Source organism: Eleutherodactylus coqui, chromosome 3, assembly GCF_035609145.1.
Source record: "Eleutherodactylus coqui strain aEleCoq1 chromosome 3, aEleCoq1.hap1, whole genome shotgun sequence".
Lineage (NCBI taxonomy): Eukaryota > Metazoa > Chordata > Amphibia > Anura > Eleutherodactylidae > Eleutherodactylus > Eleutherodactylus coqui.
The window spans coordinates 280703108-280724598 of NC_089839.1; the positions used below are offsets into that span (position 1 = coordinate 280703108).

The following is a 21491-nucleotide window of genomic DNA, read 5'->3' on the forward strand; positions in this document are numbered from 1 at the left end:
GCATCTCTGTTGACTAAGTCGAAGTGGCCAAAAAAGTCTAAAAAACGCATGATAAATATGGCATAAACCAAGTAAGGCAGTTTTCCAATGCAATTTGCACTAAAAACACCTGTTAAATATTCAATAATAATAAATCTGCCCAATTATATACAGAATATAATCTACAGTATAACACTAGTTCAAAACAGTATAAAGTGTGGATCATTGCACATGAATACAATCTGCATAAACACATAAAAAAGGCCAAGGCAATTTTTTTTATATATCATTTTATTAAACCTCTGCAGGGCACAGTCACAGAACAATCAATAAGATTGGTGAATATCACAAGCTCTTTTTCAAGCAAAATGCATCAAAAAGTTAAAAAGTTAAAAAAAAAGAAAAAAAACAAAAAAACAAAACAAAAACAAAATAAACAAATTTAACTCCACCCAAAAAGGTGATTAATAGCTGCAGAATGTCTCTGAGAGACTGGTATGAGCCAAAGAACAAGGAAATTATTAATAATAATAATCTTAAACTGAATCCAGCCTGAAAGAATAGAATGCAGATTGATAAGAGGTGCAGACGGCGGCCTGTGAGGCGAGAGGTGCTTCATCATTAGCAGTAAACAGTCGGTGATATGTAATACTAGAAGGCAGGCCTACTTGGGGATACACAGTCAGAGAGTCCGTGTAATCCCCATTCCCTACTGGCACTGGGTCAAAATGAAAGCATTTCGGTAAAGGATACAAATTCTAGAATATGTTGCCTTCTGTATTGGCAAATGATTTTTTTATTTGGTTTATAAATTATATTGAATAGCCAATTATCCAGACTAAAATGTTTTTTTCTGATAATTGTGAGTTTAAAAATCACCAGTTTAGGGATTTATGTTCTTCCACCAAGTTGTTAAAGGGAACATGTCATCAGAAAGTGATTGCTTCAGCTAAGTTTTTAGGTTAAAGTGTACCAGTCACCAGGTTCATGCTGCCGAAACCACAGACAGGATGAACTCAAGAACAGACATGCCCATTCGGCCGATGTATGTTCTATACTGAAATGCTGCTTTTTTTTTTTTTAGAGCACGTACACTTAGAAATTAGACTTAAAGCTCAGCTGGAACAAAGCTCCGCCTCAAAGCGGTGGGTCACGCCGGGCATTACCCACCCACGTCATCAACACTGCCCACCTCTCTCCCTACACACAGGCAAGGATGAGGAGCGGTCATTCTTGATGACGTGGGCAGAGAGACAGCCCAACTTGACGTGGCCCTTTGACTCAAGAGCTGAACTCTGAGGGAGGGTTCACACAGGGCAGATTTGCCGCGGAAATTCCGGACGGAATTTCCGCACGGCAAATCCACCTGCGACCGCTAATCTCGGGATTAGCCAGCCATGTGGACGAGATTTCTCAGAAATCTCGTCCACATGGGACGGCCAATCCGCTGCGGTTAATCCGGCCGAAACCACGGCTGTGGCGTGGCTTTGCCGACCGCAGCATGTCCATTCTTTTTCCTTTCCGCTGCGCTCTCCTCTATGGGAGCGCCGGCCGCAGCATAAAAGTGAGTGACCGGGCCGCTTCAAAGCCGCCCCGGGTTTCACCGCGGTGCTTCTCCCGGCGGAAATCTCGCGTTTTTTGCTGCGGCCAAACCGCGAGATTTCCGGCGGGAATCCGCCCCCTGTGACCCCAGCCTGAAAGTTCTTAAGTAAATTTATTCTGAAATGCAAGAGCGTTTCAAAATAAAACATACATAAGCTAAACAGGAATATCTGCTTCGGTTTCATGCTGCCAGTGGTTTGAGCAGCGAGATCCTGGCGACAGGTCCCCTTTACCCGGTTTAATCATTTTTGGCGATTTTGCTTGATTTTCCATCTCAACACTTATTTTTTACTTTATATATTAAAACAAAATCCTAATATCTTGTAGTTTTTACTCTGGCCACTAAGCCTAATAGTGTGAAACATCGTGATCTGTACAGCAGCCTCCTGGACCACAGACAACTCATTAACTTCTATAGAAGAGTGTTGTGGGCCTGCTCTGTAGGCTGTCCAGGGAGGGAAGCTATGACCACCACAAGTACTGTTATCAGTTGATCCTGTGTTATCTACACACAGGTGCGACCTTTCATTGTAATCCTGCCCGTGATGATTAGGAGATGACTGCTGAACAGGAAATGTCAGACTATTATTAGGCTTAGTGGCCAGAGTGGAAAAATACAAGTTTTTTTTTTTTTTTTTTAAATATACTGTGGCATAAAGAACAAAAAATATATACATATCACTAAAACTTAAAAAAGGCCATTTTCTGATAATACATTCCCTTTAAAAATGTCATGCCTGAAAGGTGTAAGTCCAGGACAAGGGCGTAGAGTTATCTTCCATAGAAAACAAAACCCACACAGACCCTTTAGTCTGGACTACCCCTTTAAATTTTGAGAAGAGCTGGGTGCCAACTAAACACAACCGTAATTACCGTTCCCATTATAGTTGGCTCTCAGCTTTCCCAGACTCCTGATAGACAAATCTGCCTAGTTCTGCAGGGATTCATCACCCCTCCCTACACCGCTGCCCTAAGCAGACGGACCATTCAGGAAGAACCGAGTGGGAGACATACCTAAAAGTAGTCAATTATAATAAGTTAATGACTTGAAAGAAAAGATCTCTTCCTTACGGGTGTTTTTATTTCGACCCATGCCAAAAGGGAATCATTGTGGTAACTGCCTTATAGGAATTGGTACAATGTAAATGTTCCTGTACGTAACGTTTCCAACCTGAAGCACTCTACAAATCACAGGCGCGTGATGGGTCTTTCCTGCACAAGCTGATTAGGCCGAAAGATAGAAGTCAGTCTTGTGATGATTAAATAAACTTTGCTACAAAGTATCATATTGGTTTCTGCATAAACTTAGCAGATGATCATTTTTATAAAATCAGGGATGTACGAAACCGTATGCTGGGGGGTAAAAAAAACAAAAACAAATCAATCAAGGTAATGCCATTTAATGCATTTCGAGGCTTTTACAAAGTGCACTCAACAGTTCTCTATAGAGGAAGCCATTGTATCTACTACAGCACTGGCCTAAAGGTTGCACCTGAACAAGAGACACCATTGATGGTCTCAACTAAAGCCCAACTCCAATTTTAGCAAAACAAAAGCATAAAAGAATACAGGAAAGCAGTGGCGACTGATGGTATTGCACAGGCTACCGCTTACCTGGCCAACTTTATGGACTCAAAGTGCATTGTGTATAACTAATCCAAGTTAGCGCTGCGACCTAATCATTGCACAGCTGTAGATTGCATCGCAACTGTATTATTACGGCTCAATCTGGTTCACTAGAATGGCACCAAATCACAGAAAGTCCATGAGAATGATGAAATGGATATCGCAGGCCTCAGCCGTTGCTGAGCGCTGTAGCCCCATCAAACAGCTGACCGGCGGTAGTGCTAAGAGTGAAACCTCCACTGATCTTAGATTGATGAAATATCCTAAAGGTTAGGCCATCAATGTTTAAAGTCACAAAAAATACCCTTTAACTCCAAAATCAGAGATGAGCGATTTGCTTAAATAACTTGCTTCACATTTCTTAACACTATATGTAGATTTAAAAGGGCATTTGTCATCACCTTTAAAGCCCCATAAACTACACGAGGCTCAAAGATGAGGACAGGAGGTCTGGGATCTGCTTTCTATACTTACCAGGTCCCCTGGCGCAGCGTGTGCCCCCTAGACATTAGTGTGGAATATTGTCAATTACTTAAAAATAGCTGAAAGGTGGCAAGGACATTTGGATTCATGCCCTTAATTTCAATGTGGATTTAGTCCAGCGGTAAACTACTATTCATCTATTCTAAGCCTAGGTCGTCAATAGTAGATAGGCACCCAGGAACCATGCTGATCGGCTGTTCACCAGACTGGTGGCTCTCGTGCAAAGAGCTTGTGTGCATAGAGAAGACAGCTCCATTCTCACTGCAGTGGCCCGGCTTGGTCTTATAGGCACAGGCAAAGTTAAAGTGAATGCCTGCAAGACCAAGCCGGGCCACTGCAGTAGGAAAGGAACCGTGTGCTTCCCGCACGACATCAGCTCCATACACAAGTGCACCAACCCAACAAACAGCTGATCAGCATGGGGAAACTTAGGCCGATCTATTAATGGCCTGTACCGGAAAGATCATCAATAGTTTAAAGCTGTACAACCCCTTTAAGCCTATAAAGATACCATCAGTCTCCACTGTCTTCCTGTCGTGAAATAATGCAAATATTGTAACCGCATTAAGATAAACCCCATGGAGAATGGCCAATCATCTGCTGCTATTGGCAACTTACAGTATTGCAAACTCACCACAGCCGCCAAAATATAGATGGGTGGGTTGTGCTTTGGGCCTATAGTGCGCCATTATGCAGCTACCTCAGCAATGGCAATCAATGAGCCTAGTCCTATATGGCCAGGCTTCTCAGGAAGAATCATCTTGTATGGTGCTCTAGAGCAAATGAATCCTTCACTATTGGAAGAGTCTGTTCACCATGTATCCAGTGTTAGTGATCTGTACTAGTAGTTATCCAGGCATTTAGTAACTTTACAGTATGTAGTAAATTAGCCAAGTCGTTACATTTCCTACAAAACTTGCATTGCTACTCCTACAAGAGCAGCACAGTACAACACCAACCCTACAGGAAGAGGCAATTCTAAAAACAGATACAAAGTAGTCAGCCGATGTCACCTCCAAAAACGTATCTGCTGCCCATAGTGAAAAAAGAAATTGCTAACGTGACAATCCCAGCTGAAAGACCTTTAAAATACGGCTTCATTAACCCCTCAAGTGGCAAGTCTGCAGCTCGAAAGGCCATCACCGTCCTTTACAGGTCTCCCAGTCGCAGTAGAGGAAAAGATCATCACAAGACTGAAAACTTCCATGGGTAATACAGCAATGTGCAAATCTTCATCGTACGAAAGATCCCTACTATTGCGCACGGTGCCTACCAGTTGAGGGCTTCCCCACGTTTCTACATTATTGAGTTATAACACCATTAGAAAACAGCAACTTCACAGAAGTTATGTGCTAAACAAATTCGTCTGAATGCATTTTCATTTTCTTTTTTTTTCTCTTCATAGCATTGATGAGGCAGCTTCTAGGGATAGAAGACCGATTATGCAAGTCAAGGAGATGGTAATGAATTCAAAGATCCATACTAGATTTTTCATAAGGAGTGTCAGACAGAAACCACGGGGCTCGGTATTCTCCACAAAAAGATAACACTGCAGCGGTACAAGAATATGTACACTTTTATAGCCTCCTCCTTCCGTTTTGTGTATACATCATAAAGAACTGTGGGTCTCCATGGCAACAGACTACAAGCGCTGCGTGTAGTCTGATGCTACAGTCATGCGTCACTCCTTCCCATCTGCCGGCTTTTCTTGCTAATCTATAGACTGTAGAAGATGAGGCAGACAGGAGGGACTAATACACGACTGCGGGATCAGACTACAACAGGGGTTGTTTTGTGGTCTGTCACCATGGAGATGCATAGATGCTGTAGACACTAAGGGCTCATTCACATGTGTATTTACGCTGCATAATACAACCCATTCATTTAATTGGGTTCGTTCACATATGCATATTTTCGGTGGCGTGAAAAAATACGCAGCATGTCTTATTTTATATTATGCGCCGAAATAGACTTGAGAAGTGAATGGGCCAGCGGAAATGCACAGGAAAGCTGCGTATTCACTATGTATTTGCGCATCAAAATAATGGGCCCTTCTACGCATTTCTCTGCACATCTAAATACGCTGCGCACGTAAAAAAAAGAAAAACTGCAGAAGGGCCACAAAGGGATCTGCCTTTTTCAGTCTGTGAATACGCTGCGCATTCACAGACCAAAATACGCTCATGCTTGTTTGAACGATCCCCAAATGTGAGATCTTCTTAATGGGGTGTTCCAAGCTCAGCTTTTTTTTCGTGGCCGACAGGGGACAAGCAAGAGCTTTGTCCTAATGCCCTGTTGAAAGAGCCGAGCACCGTTTCTGCAGCTCCCAATGAAGTGAATGGAAGCTACAGAGCCAGCCTAGCACTGTGCTAACGCCATTTCCGTAACTCTTCCAGCTCGGCTGACATCTTTCCATAGGCTCTGGCCAGTAACCATAGCAGCAATTGCCCATCCCAGCTATGAAAAGCCAAGATAGGAACACCCTTTAAAAACATCTGCAAAGTTGCCTAACTTTTTCCCCTAGATGCACAGGAGCGATACATAATTCGCAAAAGCGTACATATCCTTTCAGTAGAGATCAAAGAGTGATGGATCCTTCCACGCATTCTGACAGCTCCTACCCCGCTCTGTAAACACAGGGAATTTGGTTTCCCCACTCTTATTCTCACCTATTAAAAAAAAAAAATCCCTCTTCACCTTATTGGTCATCGCTTGTAAGACACAGCTTTAAATGCAACCTAAATCTATAGGTGAACGATATATATGTAAAGCAGGCTACGTAGGGGAGGCGTCAAATAGTACATGACATGGTGTGATGAACCCCATAAGGCACATAACTGCTGAACGTAACCTTAGGGGATGGTTCGTACCAGCGCTTAAGAGGGATTTACCAAGCAGGGAATTAGATGACTCGAGTGTATTTTTCTTGAATTCCTGTCTACTAAGGCAACATCGTAGCCTCAAGCCAAAAAGCTTGCATTAGGGCTGTCCTTGCGAGAATAGTAAATGGAGCACTTTTGGATAAGATAAAAGACATAGCACCAAGTCAACGGGGGTTTTATATTCACTTCCAAACCCATTTTTTATGCTCGCGATTCGCTGAATATGAAGCTGAAAAAAAATAAAAATAAATAAAAACTCATAACCAGCCAAGCTCCGTGCCATCGTTAAGTAGATCTCCATGCGCCTAGAAGTTGCACTCATCCAAAAAGAAAAAATAAACCCTTAAAAAGAGATTATATGTGCTTGCATATAATTGCAGACCTACACAAACACACATAACACTATGGTATTTTATTTAAATTAAAAAAAAAAAAAAATAGTTAGCTTGAACTCCAAGCCGATACATGTAAATATCAAATGTGTGACCAGCAGGTCCGAAATGTTCAATTTAATTCAATGTGAAACAGTATATTAAACGCGGTGCCTCCTCCTGGCAATAAGGAAAAATCAAACAGGCGCTTCTTTCCAAGCACCTTTCAGTATTGGAAGCCTCAACTGGTAGGCAGGCGGAGAACCTAAAACCCATCTACTCCTTGGAGAAAGTACAGAGATTGTACGAGTTTCTATTACAATTCTTTCTAAAATAGGATTCATGGAACGTAACGCTGAGGCGGACAATGACCCAGCAGGAGTTAAAGATTTAGGAGATACTGGAGAAGGGGAGAAGGAAAGAAATAAAAAGGAGGAAAAACACTAAGAAAATACAAAGAACCAAAAAAAAAAAAAAAAAAAGTAATTAATTCTCGCTTTTACCCCACCAAAACGATGTGGGAAAGTATTACATAGCCAGTTGTCTGCCCATCTGCTTCATTCCTTGTGAAAAAGGAACCGTCGCTTCCCAGCAAATAAAAAAAAAAATTATATAATAATCTATATTTTTTTTATTATTACACTTCTTCCCAATTTGTGGGCGAAGTTAAAAAAAAAAAAAAGTTTGTAAAGTTTTACATGTCACTACATAATTCCACTGGAAGCCTTCTGTGCACTTATAGACTATCTACAAGGCAAATGTATATTGGTTGCCCCTTGATACATCGCAGTACTGCTCAGAAGGCAACAGAGTCCAGTTACCAGAGCCGGGTTTTGTGTTGGAGCTATGGGAAAGAAGTTTTTATCTATTAAGCTGCTTTCTAACTGCGCTTACGGTGTCGAGGGGAATTTCCCAACATATACCTCTGTCGGATGCATTGTATATAGACACACAGTGGTACCTGTCACCTATAGGTTTACATGCAAAATTTAAAAAAAAACAAAAAAAAAACAACCACCCTCCCCCCAAAATAACAAAAAACCTGCATGGTATACTTTATTACTGGAAGCCCCCATATGGATTAGTGCAGGTATAGAGGTGCGCGTCTATGAATCTGTCTGATACTAGGAGCTTACCTACGTATGCATTAGACCGTATAGACGCAGTCAATGTAATTTTAGCAAATTTTTTTTCTTTTTTATTGCCCCAATGCATCTAGATGAACGTTTGCGAAAAGTCATCATTAAAAGTATTCTACCTTTTTGTGTCTACAGTTCTTTAAACCCTACAAATACCCGTGTGCCGTCATAGTAACAGACTACAAACAAGAAACCCTGTGTAGTCTGGTCCTGCAGTCTTAGACCGCTCTCACACGTGTTCAGAAAGGGTCATGTTCAAAATGCAGAGTTTCACCGCGATGTTGAGCTGCGTATTTGAACACATTTTACAGCATTTTTGATGAGGTGCTTTAAAAAAAAAAAAAAAGCACAAGAAAATAGAAGAGACAGTGCTCGAAAACCACGGCATTAGAAACGCTGTGTTCGAGCGTTTGGCTGTGAAGCCTCATTGAAATCAATGGAGGTGTTGTACCGCGATTAACGCAGCGTTTGAAGCACCGCGGTTAAAAGTGGGCTTTGTGAGAGCAGTCATCCATCGGTTTCCTACTGCTTGCAAACATACCAAAAATGTAAGCTTGTAACAATTCGGGAACAGATTGAAATGGACTGGGGATCAGACTACAGAAGTGTTCGTAGTCTGTTACCATGGAAACATAAAGGCCTGCATAGGTATTGTAGACACAGAATAAAATTTGTGATAATGGTTTTCCAGGTCAGGGGGGAAAAAAAAAAAGATGAAATGGGCCAAGAGTGTAATAAAATAGAAAAAGACATACCTCTACCTTCCTAAATACCCCTCCAGGGTCAACGCAGGAGCCCCAGTCTCTGCCACTGTAATACCAGACGTCGTTGCAGTGGTCACATGGTGTTCGTGGTACACATGACTGCTCCACCAATCACAGGCTTCAGTGGTGGGACTGCCATGAACAAGTGACTGCTGTAGCCTGCGATTGGCCGAGTGGTCACATGCACCACGGACAGCACATGACCTCTGCAGCTCCTTCTGACATCGCAGTAGCAGGGACCGGGGCTCTTTTGCTCAAATGGGGAGCACTTTAAGGAGGTGAGCATACCGTATGTTCCCATCTTATTACATTCCCAGCCCTTTTTTTTTCTCTGTCTCTCTACTCAAAAAAAACCCCTTTATGTGTGTGTTCACAAGTAGTAGATTTGGTGCAAATTTTGATGTGGTGTTACAGATTTCGGTGCGGATCTACATCAAAATCTGCCATGTGAATGCACTAAGGCTAATTAGAAAGTGAATTCATTTTTGATGCAATGGAGCAATGAACACAAAAAAAAAATAGCCGCAAAGTTGGACCTCCTCCTCCCCCTCTGTCCCCCTATAAAACTTTATAAAATAAGGTTTGCAAGCAAAAAGGTGAAAAAGACAAGGAAAAGAATTTCCTGGAAAATTTGCCTGTAAAACTCAAAAAGCATCTTGGGGCAAAATCTGCATCATCCACTCTTGTAGGGCATAAATGATCTAAAACTAAACAGGGAAAGCCCGCCTTGTCATTGAGGGACCGATGGCAGTCACAGATGACCTGGTTATGTAATACCGTCCTATTAAAACAAGAAGAAATAAATGTAAATCTACAGCAATAAGATCGTACAATTAATCAAACAGAGTATATATATATAATATCTTCCTTTTTTGTCTTTAAAGCCTTGCATCCAAGGCATTGAAAGGTATTAAAATTAAGTTCATTCACAGAACAAAAACAACTAATCTTGAATTGCTTGCAGATACTGCTAATTTTCATCTGTGTCTTTTTTTTTTTTTTTTAATATATATTTTGTATTCAGTATATTTTTTTTTTATTAAAAAATGTGTTAACGTGAAAATATGTGCAGAGGTTGTTCTTACTAGTGGTGTTTTCAATGCACATTTTTTATATGTAGTCTGTCATGCTTTGGAGGACAGGGAACGAGAGAGCAGGGTCACAGGTTCTTCCCATAACTGACCCCCAAAAACGGGGATATGTAGGCAAATCTTAAATAATAATAGCTTCTTCTGATAACCCCCAAAATGCTCTGAACTCTCCCTCCAAACACAAAGAAAACCACAAAGAGAAAAAAAAAATAGGAGAACAAAAACAAAAAATATAAATGCTGTTTCTTTTTTTCTTTTTTTTTTACCTCCCACTAAACAGAAAACGCCTTAAGATAAAACTTATAAGGGTTAAATGTATGGGGGGGGGGGGGGGGGAAACAGCCCTCGTCGTTTAGGGAGCGGTAGTGGAATTGACTCCAGTTCTCAGGGACTCATTTTTATCCCCGCCAGCTTGGTTATCCTCTGAAAGGGTTAAAGAAGCCGTCTTGCCAGAAAGCATAGTGATGTCCTGGGCCAAGCTAGATCCATTTGGCACCTCGTTGCTGCAATATAGGTAAAACACAGATTAATGGTTTCTGTAATGAAAGGGAGAACAAGTGACGGCCTACAAGCCGTCCGTACAATATGACTCTTATAGATAGATCAATGGGGAGTCCAATTTCAGGGGCGTCCCATATAGACACACTAGTTGAAGACTTGCCAGTTTTGGCTTATGTGACCCAATTTTTTAAAATCTTGACATATCACTTTAAGTGGTACTAACTTTGTAATGCTATTAGTTATTCAAGTGATATCGGGATTGTGTTTTCGTGACACATTTTACTTTATCTATGGTCAATTTTGAGTGGTATGTTTTGCGGTTATTTAGAGAAAATCCAAGATTTAGAGAAAACTTAAAAAACAAGATTTTTGTAAAAAAAAAGTTACCGTAAAATATTTCTCGTCATGTTCATTGGGGGACACAGCAAGACCTTGGGTATAGCTTCTGACACTAGGAGGTGACACTAAGCATAAAAGTGTTAACTCCTCCTACTAGCTATACCCCTCCTGCAAGCACCAAGCTGATCAGTTTGTATGCAAGCAGTAGGAGCAGCCAAGTAGGATGCAGTAACAATAACTAAAGAATAGCAGTGCTTAAGAACTGTAACTCATTCTACCACCATGTGCGACGGCACTAAGAACCCTTCAACCAAGAGGAGTATATGTTACAGTCCTAATAACAGACTGAGCTAGCTTGGTGCTTGCAGGAGGGGCATAGCTAGTGGGAGGAGTTAACACTTTTATGCTTAGTGTCACAACCTATACCCTCCCCCCAATGATACAGACGAGAAAAATCATCTCCTATATCTGCTTGTAACAGTCATACCACACAAAATAGTTAATAAATAACATTTACCATATGTCCACGTTATGTCATCAAGATTTTTTTAAACTATCCTTTTTACTTTTTCCGGATGCTACAAGTGTTTTGAGGTGACTTTGATGGGCTTATGTATTAAGAAACCCCATGTACATCCCTCCGTTATAAAAATGGCATCTCTCAAAGTATTCCAAACCACATTAAGCCCTTAATGACGCGCCCCCCCCCCCCCCCCCCCAAAAAAAAATCGTAACTCCTTCATTTATCCATCAACGTTACTGTATGAGGGCTTGTTTTTTGCAGGACGAGTTGTATTTTTAATGGTGCTATTTAAAGTACCATATAATGTACTGAAAAACTTTCAAAGTGGAGTAAAATGGAAAAAAAATAAATGACATTCCGCCATCTTTCAGTGTGTCTTGTTTCTACGGCGCACAAACCGCAACAAAAACGACGTGATAACTTTATTCTATGGTCAGTACGATTACTACGATACCAAACTTGTGTAGGTTTTTTTTCTTTTTATTACAGTACTATTTTTTTTTTTCAAAGATCGTTAATTTTTTCCAATTATATTCTGCTGCCGGCTTCTGCACGCAATAACTTTATTTTTCCGTCAACGTAGTTGAGCGAGGGCTCATTTTTTGCAGGATGTTCTGTAGTTTTGGATAGTACCAATTCGGAATACATACGACTTTTTGATCGCTTTTTATTGCGTGTTTTCCGGGAGACAGGGTGACTGAAAAGGTGTGTTTCTGGCGTTCCTTATTTTTTGGACGACGTTCACAGTGCGGGAAAAATAATGTGCTACTTTGATAGATCGGACTTTTACGGACGTGGCGATACCAAATATGTATTTTTCTTTTACGATTTAGATTTTTTTATTATAAATATGGCAAAAGAGGGGTGATTTAAACTTTTTTTTTTTTTAATACAATTAATAAAACTTTATACATTTTTATTTTATTTTTTTCATTTTTCTTTTAAGCCCCCCTGGGGGACTACAACATGTGATACTTTGATCGCTCTGCATTCTGACAGGCAGCCTATCAAGCCACCCCACTGTGATGGCTTGATGGGCAGTCTCCCAAGGCAGCCCTGGGGTCTTTTAGAAGGCCCCCGGCTGCCATGACATCTGCATGGCTCCCCCGATCTCACTGCATTTTTTCAAATTTTTCTTACAGATTTTTAACCTATTTCTTTTCTGCATCACAGCTGGAGTTATCATAAAAAAACAGATCTCATTACCACCATGAATGGACAGTTTTTTAGAAATGTTTCACATGCGGCTCTAGTGTGCAGCACGACTCAAAAACAGGATTTTGGAGTCTCCCTTTTATTGGGACATTTTCCAGGCATATTCACATGACGGAACTTGACACAAATTTTTGGCGTAGATTTCGCCTTTAAGACTGCAGCAGAAATCCATGGCTAAGGCACATACTTCTGCCACAGCTTCATACATGCATTGGGCAAAATCTGTGTGCAGAATTTATAACGCAATTCTGGATCTGCGCAGAATCATGTTGGAAATTTTGCACATGTATGTTGCTTATTGACAGCGTTAAATCCGTGGCAAAGGCATGCATCTTAGCCGCAGGTTTCATGGTCATAGATGGCGGAATCCATTCTTGAAAAATCAACGCCTGATTCTGCCGTGTGAACATACCCTTCCTATGTGTGTAATGATTGTACATATTTATCTCCCTCCTTGATAGACTGAAAAAGGGAGAGTAAACAAGTTTAGTTTTGTTTTAACGTTACTGTGATTGCTGTCACTGCCATCACATGCCCAGAGACCACACTGATGAGTCTCTGTGGCTCTGTGGACAAAGCCGTGTGACCTCAGCCCTCTTGGGACAGCTGGGCCACACAGTTACATGCAGGGAAGCCAGTAGATAAACTGCCTGACTTCTGAGTTGGATGGGGAAAGCACAGCAGCGATTTCTCACTGTGATGGCTATGACTGGCTGCCACAGCGATGACATGCCTGGAGACCTTGCAGATTAGTCCCCAGGCAGCCCTGTAATCTGAGATGTCATTACAGTGGGGGGCTCTAGGGTGATTCTCTGCAGGGATGTTTTTTACCTGCAGAGACAGACCAGGACTGCCCACAGACTATAAACGTCCAGGTAGTCCTTAAATGGTTAAGGGTATCTTTACAAGTTGCGGAATATTCACAGCGGAAATTCCACTGCAAATTTGGCATCCAATACGGAAATCATTGGTGCAGATTTGGACTGGAAATCAGTTACATACCCGCAGTGGATTTTTAGAAGATAGCGCTCACCTCTAAAGTCTCCAGCTGTCAGCGCTACCTTCACCGGACATCCGGTGGCCTGTTCGTACAGCAGAGCCGCTGGTCGCTTCACCTGACCAGCGTCACTGCGCTCAGAACAGGCCACCGGGTGTCCGGTGAAGGAAGTGCTGACAGCCAAAGTTTTCGGAGGTGAGCACTGTGTCCTTTATTGCCTTGTGTTAAGTATGCTAAGGAGACTAATTTACCTGAAAGTCAAGGGGAGCTCATGTGTCATCACCTTAGCCTGCGGCTCCAGCTGTCCATTCTCAACTTTGATGACATCCGATTTGCTTTTAACACCCATGGGATGGCTCTCCTTAAGGCAGGAAAAAGAAAAAGGGGAATTACTGACAGTTTCCACAGGTAACTCCCCACCCTCCCAAAAATAACAAAGTAGTTGAATGGCCAAAAATGAAAGTAATGGAGATACTAAATATTCCATAATCTCTATTGATCACTTCCTCATGAGCTTTAGTAGACAGTGCAAAAGCAAGGGTGGGAAAACCAGTGACATATTATTCTATGCATTTTGCTGGTACTCACCATACTAAGTTCACGAGTTCTTTTCCCAATCTCCTTCTCTACTTGATGTAGCTCAAGGCTCAGCTGTTCATTAGACAACATAGTAGACCATTTGGCTGGAGGCGGTGGAGGGGGCTGCTGTTGACTTCCAAGAGTGGAAGACTCTCTCTGCACTAGCAGACGGTTACTTGCAACCTATAGGATAATTAAACAGATTAACTATTCAATAGCTCAATGCGAAGGCCAGGTTCAGATAGTGCTGTAATGAGGCTAAGCTGTGCTGATGTGCAGATCGACGCAGCAAGTGACTGCAGCTAAATGCACTTTGACTGTTAATGGCTGTGTGCTTGTGCAGTAAAATGGCAATTCACTGCATGGCCATTAACAATTTAAGCGATTTGATCTGCAGTCATTTGCAAACCGCAACATGTGAACACATCTTAAAAGTCAAAAAGCTGCAGTGCATAGAAGGTAATCCATTAGTTGCTTGTCAGCTTCTAATAAACGTAAAGAAAAAAAAAGGCCCTAATGATTCTGATCTCATTGTCATTGGTTTGTAGGCTATTAAGAAACTGCTGATTTTTTTTTTTTGGCAAAGCATCTCCCAAATGCCAGTGGCTTAGAGAGATTAAGACCCAATGTCCACGGGCGGATGTGATTTGGGGACCCTGCGTGGGAGATCCGCAAATCAAGCCGCCCATAGGGATGCATTAGCAACCGCAAAACAGTTAAAAGCATGCCCCTTCTTTCTGCGGATCCCGCAGGTACGGCTTCCATTGAAGTCAATGGAAGCCGTCCTATCCTCAGGAGATTTTTTAAAAAAAATTAAAAATTGCACTGCGCATGCACCTGGACACATCCGCTGTGCTGAAGAAAGAAGATCCGGCCGGCACGGAGAAGACCTGCGCTGGATCTGTCCATGTCTGCTTGCACGACTGGATTCCACTGCAAGATTTAGCAGATAGAATCCGTGCGTGCAAGTGGACCTGAGAACCTAACGCTCCCAATAAAAGGCTAAGCAAATTTACAGTAATAAGACCGTGCACTTATTACTATAGCCGTGGTACCTCCATCCCCGCACGCACCTGTGTCTGCTGACTGATTTGCTGGTTTAGCTGGTGTAACTCCATCCTAAGCTGTTCTCTGTCAGATGTAGGTAAAGGCTTGGGCATACGATCTCTGCAAGAGGCAACATTGAAGCATGATTAAAACTACTATAGGGCAATAGCTTTAAACCTACCTGTGGGTAGAAAAAGGTGCAGCTTGCATGAAAGTTGTTCTTCATTTTTACTACTGATGACCCGTTCTCAGGATAGGTCATCAATTTATCAGCTGGGGTCCATTGGTCAGGATCCCTGCTGATCAGCTGTTTGCCAGGCCTGCTGTCAGTGTGGATAGCGCTTGTCAACACTGCAATGGTCTGGGTTGGCACTGCAGGCACAGCTCCCATTGATTTCAACCAGGTTCTCTAAAATACAGACTGCACCATCTGCTTCTAGCACTGGCTGCAATTACAGCGGGCCTGCAGAACAGCGGATTGAAGTAGATCCTGAGCAGCGGATCTCCTCCAGTAATTTAGGGATGACTTGAGAATAGGTCATCAATAGTAAATGTACTGGACAACCACAAGCATATGAGCCAAGGCCCTTTTACATGAGCCAATCATTGGGTCCAAATGTTTGTTTGCTCCATCACGAGCCCCCCCACTGAAATACGCTGGCGATCAACTGTGCGAGCACACGCCCGTTTGTCAGCTGATTGCATTTTTCATATCGACATAAAAGACGATTGGATGTGCTTCCAAGTACGGGGACGAACGATCATAGTAATGAAAGTTTGTCCCCATATCAGTAAGATCACCTGCTGATGTGAATAGCAGTAATGAACACTGATCAACATGCTACTTGTCAATTGGTGTTCTGGATTAGGAGGCGATTTTAAACCTGTGTAATGTTTTGCTTTCAATTGATGCTGTGCTAGAAATCTCTTGGGGCATAAGCCAATCGTATCCATAGGTCCCCATGCACCCAGAGGGACACCAATCAAACATTTATGATATATCGATATTGCATATATTTTAGATGTAGATTATTACCCATTTGCACACCAACATTGGTATTCTGCACAGTGTAGTTCTGAAAGGGCTTTGCAACAATTGTCAGCAAATTTACTTAAAATCTGTACACTTAAACAGAAAATATCTTAAAAGACAGCAAGCCAACTATCAATGTATTACACTGCACTTCAGATCAGTACTAGGAGATTGTTCAGATCGTGCCGATGACCTCTGCATTGCCTGTAGAAAACAGGATCATTAAATGAACTAGTCTGCAGAAATTACCTATCGCTCAAATGTCCCTGAGAAGGAAGGTTCTGATGGGGAGAATATGGAGGCGCTCCTAGGCTGCTGTGACTACTATAGAGGCTGTAATCTAATAAAAGAAGAAAATAGATTTAAAGTAATAGCAAATACAACAACATATTAGTGGAACGACATCAAATCACAAGTTTAGAATTCCAGGTTTCCCTAAAAATAAGACCCTGCCTTAGGCCACCTGCACGCGGGTGGGTCGAACCCCGCATGCGGAGTTTGAACCACAGCCCGGCCGGTGATCCCAGTTTACCACTCTGCTAGCTTCTCCTCTGAAGCTGATGTGACGGCCGACAAGCATGCGTAGTACAGAGGATCTGCACCGTCGCCATGGTGATGACACGGTTGCCACGACCATTCTGCAATGATGATTGCAGAATGGCAGCGGCACGGACATCTTCCATTGACTTCAATGGAAGCTGGACATGCGAAACACGCACAAAATCACAGCATGCTGCGATTTCTGCCCCATGAGCGGAAAATCGCAATCAATTTCCGCTAGTGGGCAGGAAATCGCGTAGTCATAGTATGCTATGGGCTGGATTTGCAATGCAAATCCGCTCGTGTGCAGGAGGCCTTATATTAAAGAGGCACTAGGTCTTCTTTTCAGAGAATGGCTTATTTTCCTTATCTAGCCGTCGCGGTCTGGGTCCCTCCTGCAGGTCCCCTGAGCTCCGCCGCGCGTCCTGCACTCCTTGGTCGCTGACAGATCACTTGCTGATTGCGGGATTCATAAATCCTATCTCCAGGAAGCAATAGCTCTGATTAGTTTAGCATTGATTGTCTGAGAGCAGCGCTCACTAAACCAAACACGCCAGCTATGATTGGCTGAGAGCAGTGTTCGCTGAACCAATCAGAGCCATTGCTCACTGGAGGCTGGATTTATAAAGTCTTGCGACCAGCAAGTGATGATCTGTCAGCAGCCGAGGAGTGTAGGATGCGCGCCGGAACTACGGAGCCTCGGAGACCAGCAGGGAGACCCGGACCGCGGCTGCTAGGTAATTTATTAATTTAACACAAAAATGTTTTAATGTAGTCAAGCCAGGGCTTATTTTCAGTGAAGGGCTTATATTTCAAGCATTCCCAAAAATAGCAAAAACTCAGGGTAGGGCTTATTTTACGGATAGGTCTTATTTTGTGGGAAACACGGCAGTACCAATGATAATAGTAATAAATCACTGAACGTTTCTGCAATTATTAAAGGGATATTCCAAAACACAACTTTCATCAGGTGGTAAAAGTCTGAAATACCCAATTCTGAGAAAAGGGTCCAATGTCCTCCCTTCTTATGAATGCAAGCTTATTACACCCCCCACAGTGAGCAGGAAACTGAATGCTGCACCGGTCTAGCATTCGTGGTGTCATTGCGTTCTTTTTCAAATGGGACTGCTGAAATTAGCCAAGGCTTATACTATGCTATTTTCATCAGCCCCATTGAAATAAATAAATGGAGCAGCGCAGCACACAGGCAACAGCAGCTCTGTTCAATCTGACGTCACTGCAAGTCGATGCAATGACCCCGCAGTGATGAGGAGAGGGGGACCCAAATCCCCATTCCTGGGATCAGTGGGTGTCACAGCGACGAGACCCCCACTGATCAGACTTTTATGACCTATTCTGTGGATAGGTGATGAAATTTTAACTTAAAGGAGATGTCTCGAGGCAGGAGTGGATTTTTTTTTATTGCCCAGTCCCCCTAATTAAGCATACATTACTAAGCCCCCCTGTAAATGACTTTTCTAGCTGGTTTGTACTTACCGTTTCAGCAACTTATAAAAATTTTCCCAAGATGGCCGCCGGCTCTTTTCCCGTCGCTTGCTGTAGGCCGACTTGCGCGCTCCCGAGACGCTACCAGCTGTGTCTCCCTGACAACCAGACGCCCCGCAGCCGCCGACCGGACCCCTGGAGTGAACACGGCCGACCAGTCACCCACCGCCAGGCAGCAGGAAACCGGCGCAGCCCCCCCCCCTCCCCCATCGCAGCGGCAGTGTATAACCCCACTTGCTGCCGCGAGACAACCCCTTTAATTTTGCATCACTAAAATTTATTCAGATAGGATCTTCGTGGATTCCGAATCAGTTCTGTTCTATTGAGCTCCAGAGCGGCCGTACCATCGTCACAGTAATGGCATACATTTGTCAATTGGAATCAAGCCTATGTGCACTAAACACACAGACTTCCATGGATACTGTGTGATACTTCCTTGATTTTCCCTGTGGTGGCCCGGCAGTGACAGGCAATCATTGCTGCCATGTTTCCCTACAGCAGGACATCATGTGTTCATTTTATTAGGGACCCTTCATATAGAAATGGTTGATCCAAAGCAAAAAGCTTGATAAAGCAGTGAAATAAGTGAATTCTTAGTGCCTACAGGCTTTGAATAAGTAAGGATTCACTCCATTTAATAATGCCTGCTGCAGGCTCCCAAACAAGATCTAAGTAATGATTAGGGATCCATTACCTTGCATATAAACACATGCAAGTATCTACTACGCCATTTATGTGATAACAGTACATACAATACATAAAATGACTTAAACACAAAACAATTAAGAAAACCAGATGAATAAACAAGAACTTCACTGCAGAAGCAGCAGCTTAAACTTGGCAAACACGCACCAGTAATGCTTGACTTGGTAGCTGCACCTTGGCCTCCCAGTGCCGGCTGCATAAGACCGGACGGCGGGTACAAGTTCTTGGAGGTGCGGGAGATGGCACCAAAACGGGATACTGTGGGTCGGTCACCAAATGGAATTAGATCATCCTCTCCTGCCTCCGGGGCTCTCCGCTGGAGTTCAAGGCGCTGTTCCCTTAGGGCTTTGCTGTCAACATTCTGCAATGGGGAATAGGTAAAGAACAAAGACTAAAGAGGGTATTCTTAATTCCGGCTATCACGTCTGGGATGTGAATACTACTCTGTACGCCACAGCCAGGTTGGCCGGATATATGGAAGCAGCCAAGCAGGTTTCTAAATCTCCCACTTAAGTAAGTTAGAGCTAGGATGTCCACGAGCAGATGTGAATTGCGGAAACCGCGCAGGTGATACGCAGTTCAAGCCACCCATAGGAAAACATGGGCATCCGCACTTCAATTTATATGAGCAGATTTGTTTTCCGGATTCTGCAAGTGGAGAAAAAAAAATTGTAGTTGCTCTATTGCAGTGCAGATTTTGTGCGGAGGATCCGCAGGAAAGCAGGAGTTTAACCCCCCCTCCACCCCCAAAAAAACCACCCACAGAACTGTACTGCTTTTGCACACCTCTGCAGTACAGAAAAAAGAAGACCCAGGCAGGTACGCTGGCCGCAGGCAGGCTCGGATTCCGCTGCGGGCTCTCGCATGCGGAATCCGACCCGCCGGTGGACATGAGGCCTTATAGACACAGCGTAGCTTAGAAAGATACATGGCTTCTGTTACTTGGAAGCTGTGCAGCTCGCGTTGCCATGTTGCTTCCGTAATGCCAATTCACTTCTAAAAGGGAGTTACAAGAAAACTGCAAGACGGCCCGCTATTCACAAAGCTGCTTATTAATTACACTCACTTTGGGGACAGTAAAAGAAAAATCTGCTTGTAAAAGTCAATTTCTTGTTACAGATGAGTCAGTAATGATATATTTGGCACAAAATCTCCTGACTTTTATTCTGTCTTCATATATACCACTAGCAAAGTCAAGAATGTATCGAAGTAGTAGCTAAAAAGGAGAAAATGCTCAAAATCTGAAAAACCCAAAGGCAGCATAGACCAATATACAGCTATAATCAGTAGAGTGCACTTAAAGGCTACGGGCGCTGTTGGCGGGTCATTTTATTTTATTTTTTAAATTTCCCTGCATGCATTTTGGGCGGACAATCGCTTTACAATAGCGGTTAAAAATATTGCACAATTTGTCTTCTGCGGTTTCTACATATAAACTGTATATAGCACCCGCATTCCAAGTCTGAATAGGAGATTCGTCAGTGAGGCTGGACTGATAATGATAATGCTATACAGGAGAGTTAAGGGCTGAAAACTAAAGGCCCATTTAGATACAACGATTATCGCTCAAAAGCCGTCTTTGGTTTTCGTTAATCCGTCGCTGATCTTTCAGCTGCTGAAAGACAACTATGAGCCTTATCAGGGATTCAAAGCGGGATACAGCTGATACTATTGTTTCAGCTGTATCCCACTCCCTGATGACAGGCGGGGTATGAAGAACAGAGCGGTCCAGCTCTGTCCTCCATACCCCGCTCTGCTGTATAACAGCCGGGCGCTCCGAGTGGAGAACAGCTGGAAGAAGAAGACAAGCGGGGACACCCCGCTTGTCTTCTGCATCCTCCGCTCAGCTGTATAACAACCGGGCGCTCCGAGCAGGAAACAGCTGGATGCAGAAGACAAGCAGCCCAGCTTGTCTTCTGCATCCTCCGCTTGGAGCGCAAGGTGATCGCTCAACGTTTGAGCGATCAACTTGCACTGTAAATGACAAAACAATTATCGCTCAATAGACATCTTTCGAGTGATAATCGTTGTGTCTATATGGGCCTTAAAAAGGTACCTTTTCATAGGAGACGGCTGACAGGCGCATAAGCGTCCAACAGCCATCCCAGTGACTCTCGCTCTTGTGCTTTACACAGGGGCAATAGTCTTTTAGAAAATAGAGGGAGAGCCCGTCTCCATTCACAGTAAACAGTCACTCAAAGACTGAGCAACTCCTGTTTACACGGAACGAGTCACTTGGATTTTAGTTCTGCTAAAAACCAAGAGATTCCGATAATCCAACAATGTGTCGCTCAGTGCCCTGTCGGCGCCTGCTTGTACATGGGGAAACTATCCCCTAATAAGCAGTTTGGAGATAATTGCTCCGTGTAAAGCTACCTTAAACCCTCAGTCCAGCCTCACCGAGGGATCTCCTACTGAGACTTAAGTCTCCATTATACAGAAAGATTTATTCAGTGTTAATTGGCCCATGTAAGCATTGATTAATTCATCAATGAACGACCGTTTACTCCAACTAGAGGTAGGCCACAGATATCTCTGGCCGGCTCCACTTCTATTCATAGTGTCCAAG

The 21491-nt window shown here is 43.1% G+C and overlaps 1 protein-coding gene across 3 annotated transcripts in view; it reads right to left on the reverse strand.

Moving 5' to 3' along the window:
• Positions 1-10192: 10192 nt before the first annotated feature.
• The window catches only part of RC3H1 (ring finger and CCCH-type domains 1), a 65388-nt gene continuing 54089 nt past the window's right edge, over positions 10193-21491 (reverse strand). For all 3 annotated transcript variants that reach the window (XM_066597500.1, XM_066597501.1, XM_066597499.1), the window contains exons 15-20: positions 19070-19283; positions 16421-16511; positions 15165-15258; positions 14101-14274; positions 13764-13873; positions 10193-10440 (exon numbers count right to left, since the gene is read on the reverse strand). In XM_066597500.1, the coding sequence (XP_066453597.1) occupies positions 10290-10440; positions 13764-13873; positions 14101-14274; positions 15165-15258; positions 16421-16511; positions 19070-19283 (834 nt within the window). In that variant the 3' untranslated portion in view covers positions 10193-10289. The remainder of the gene's footprint in view (positions 10441-13763; positions 13874-14100; positions 14275-15164; positions 15259-16420; positions 16512-19069; positions 19284-21491) is intronic.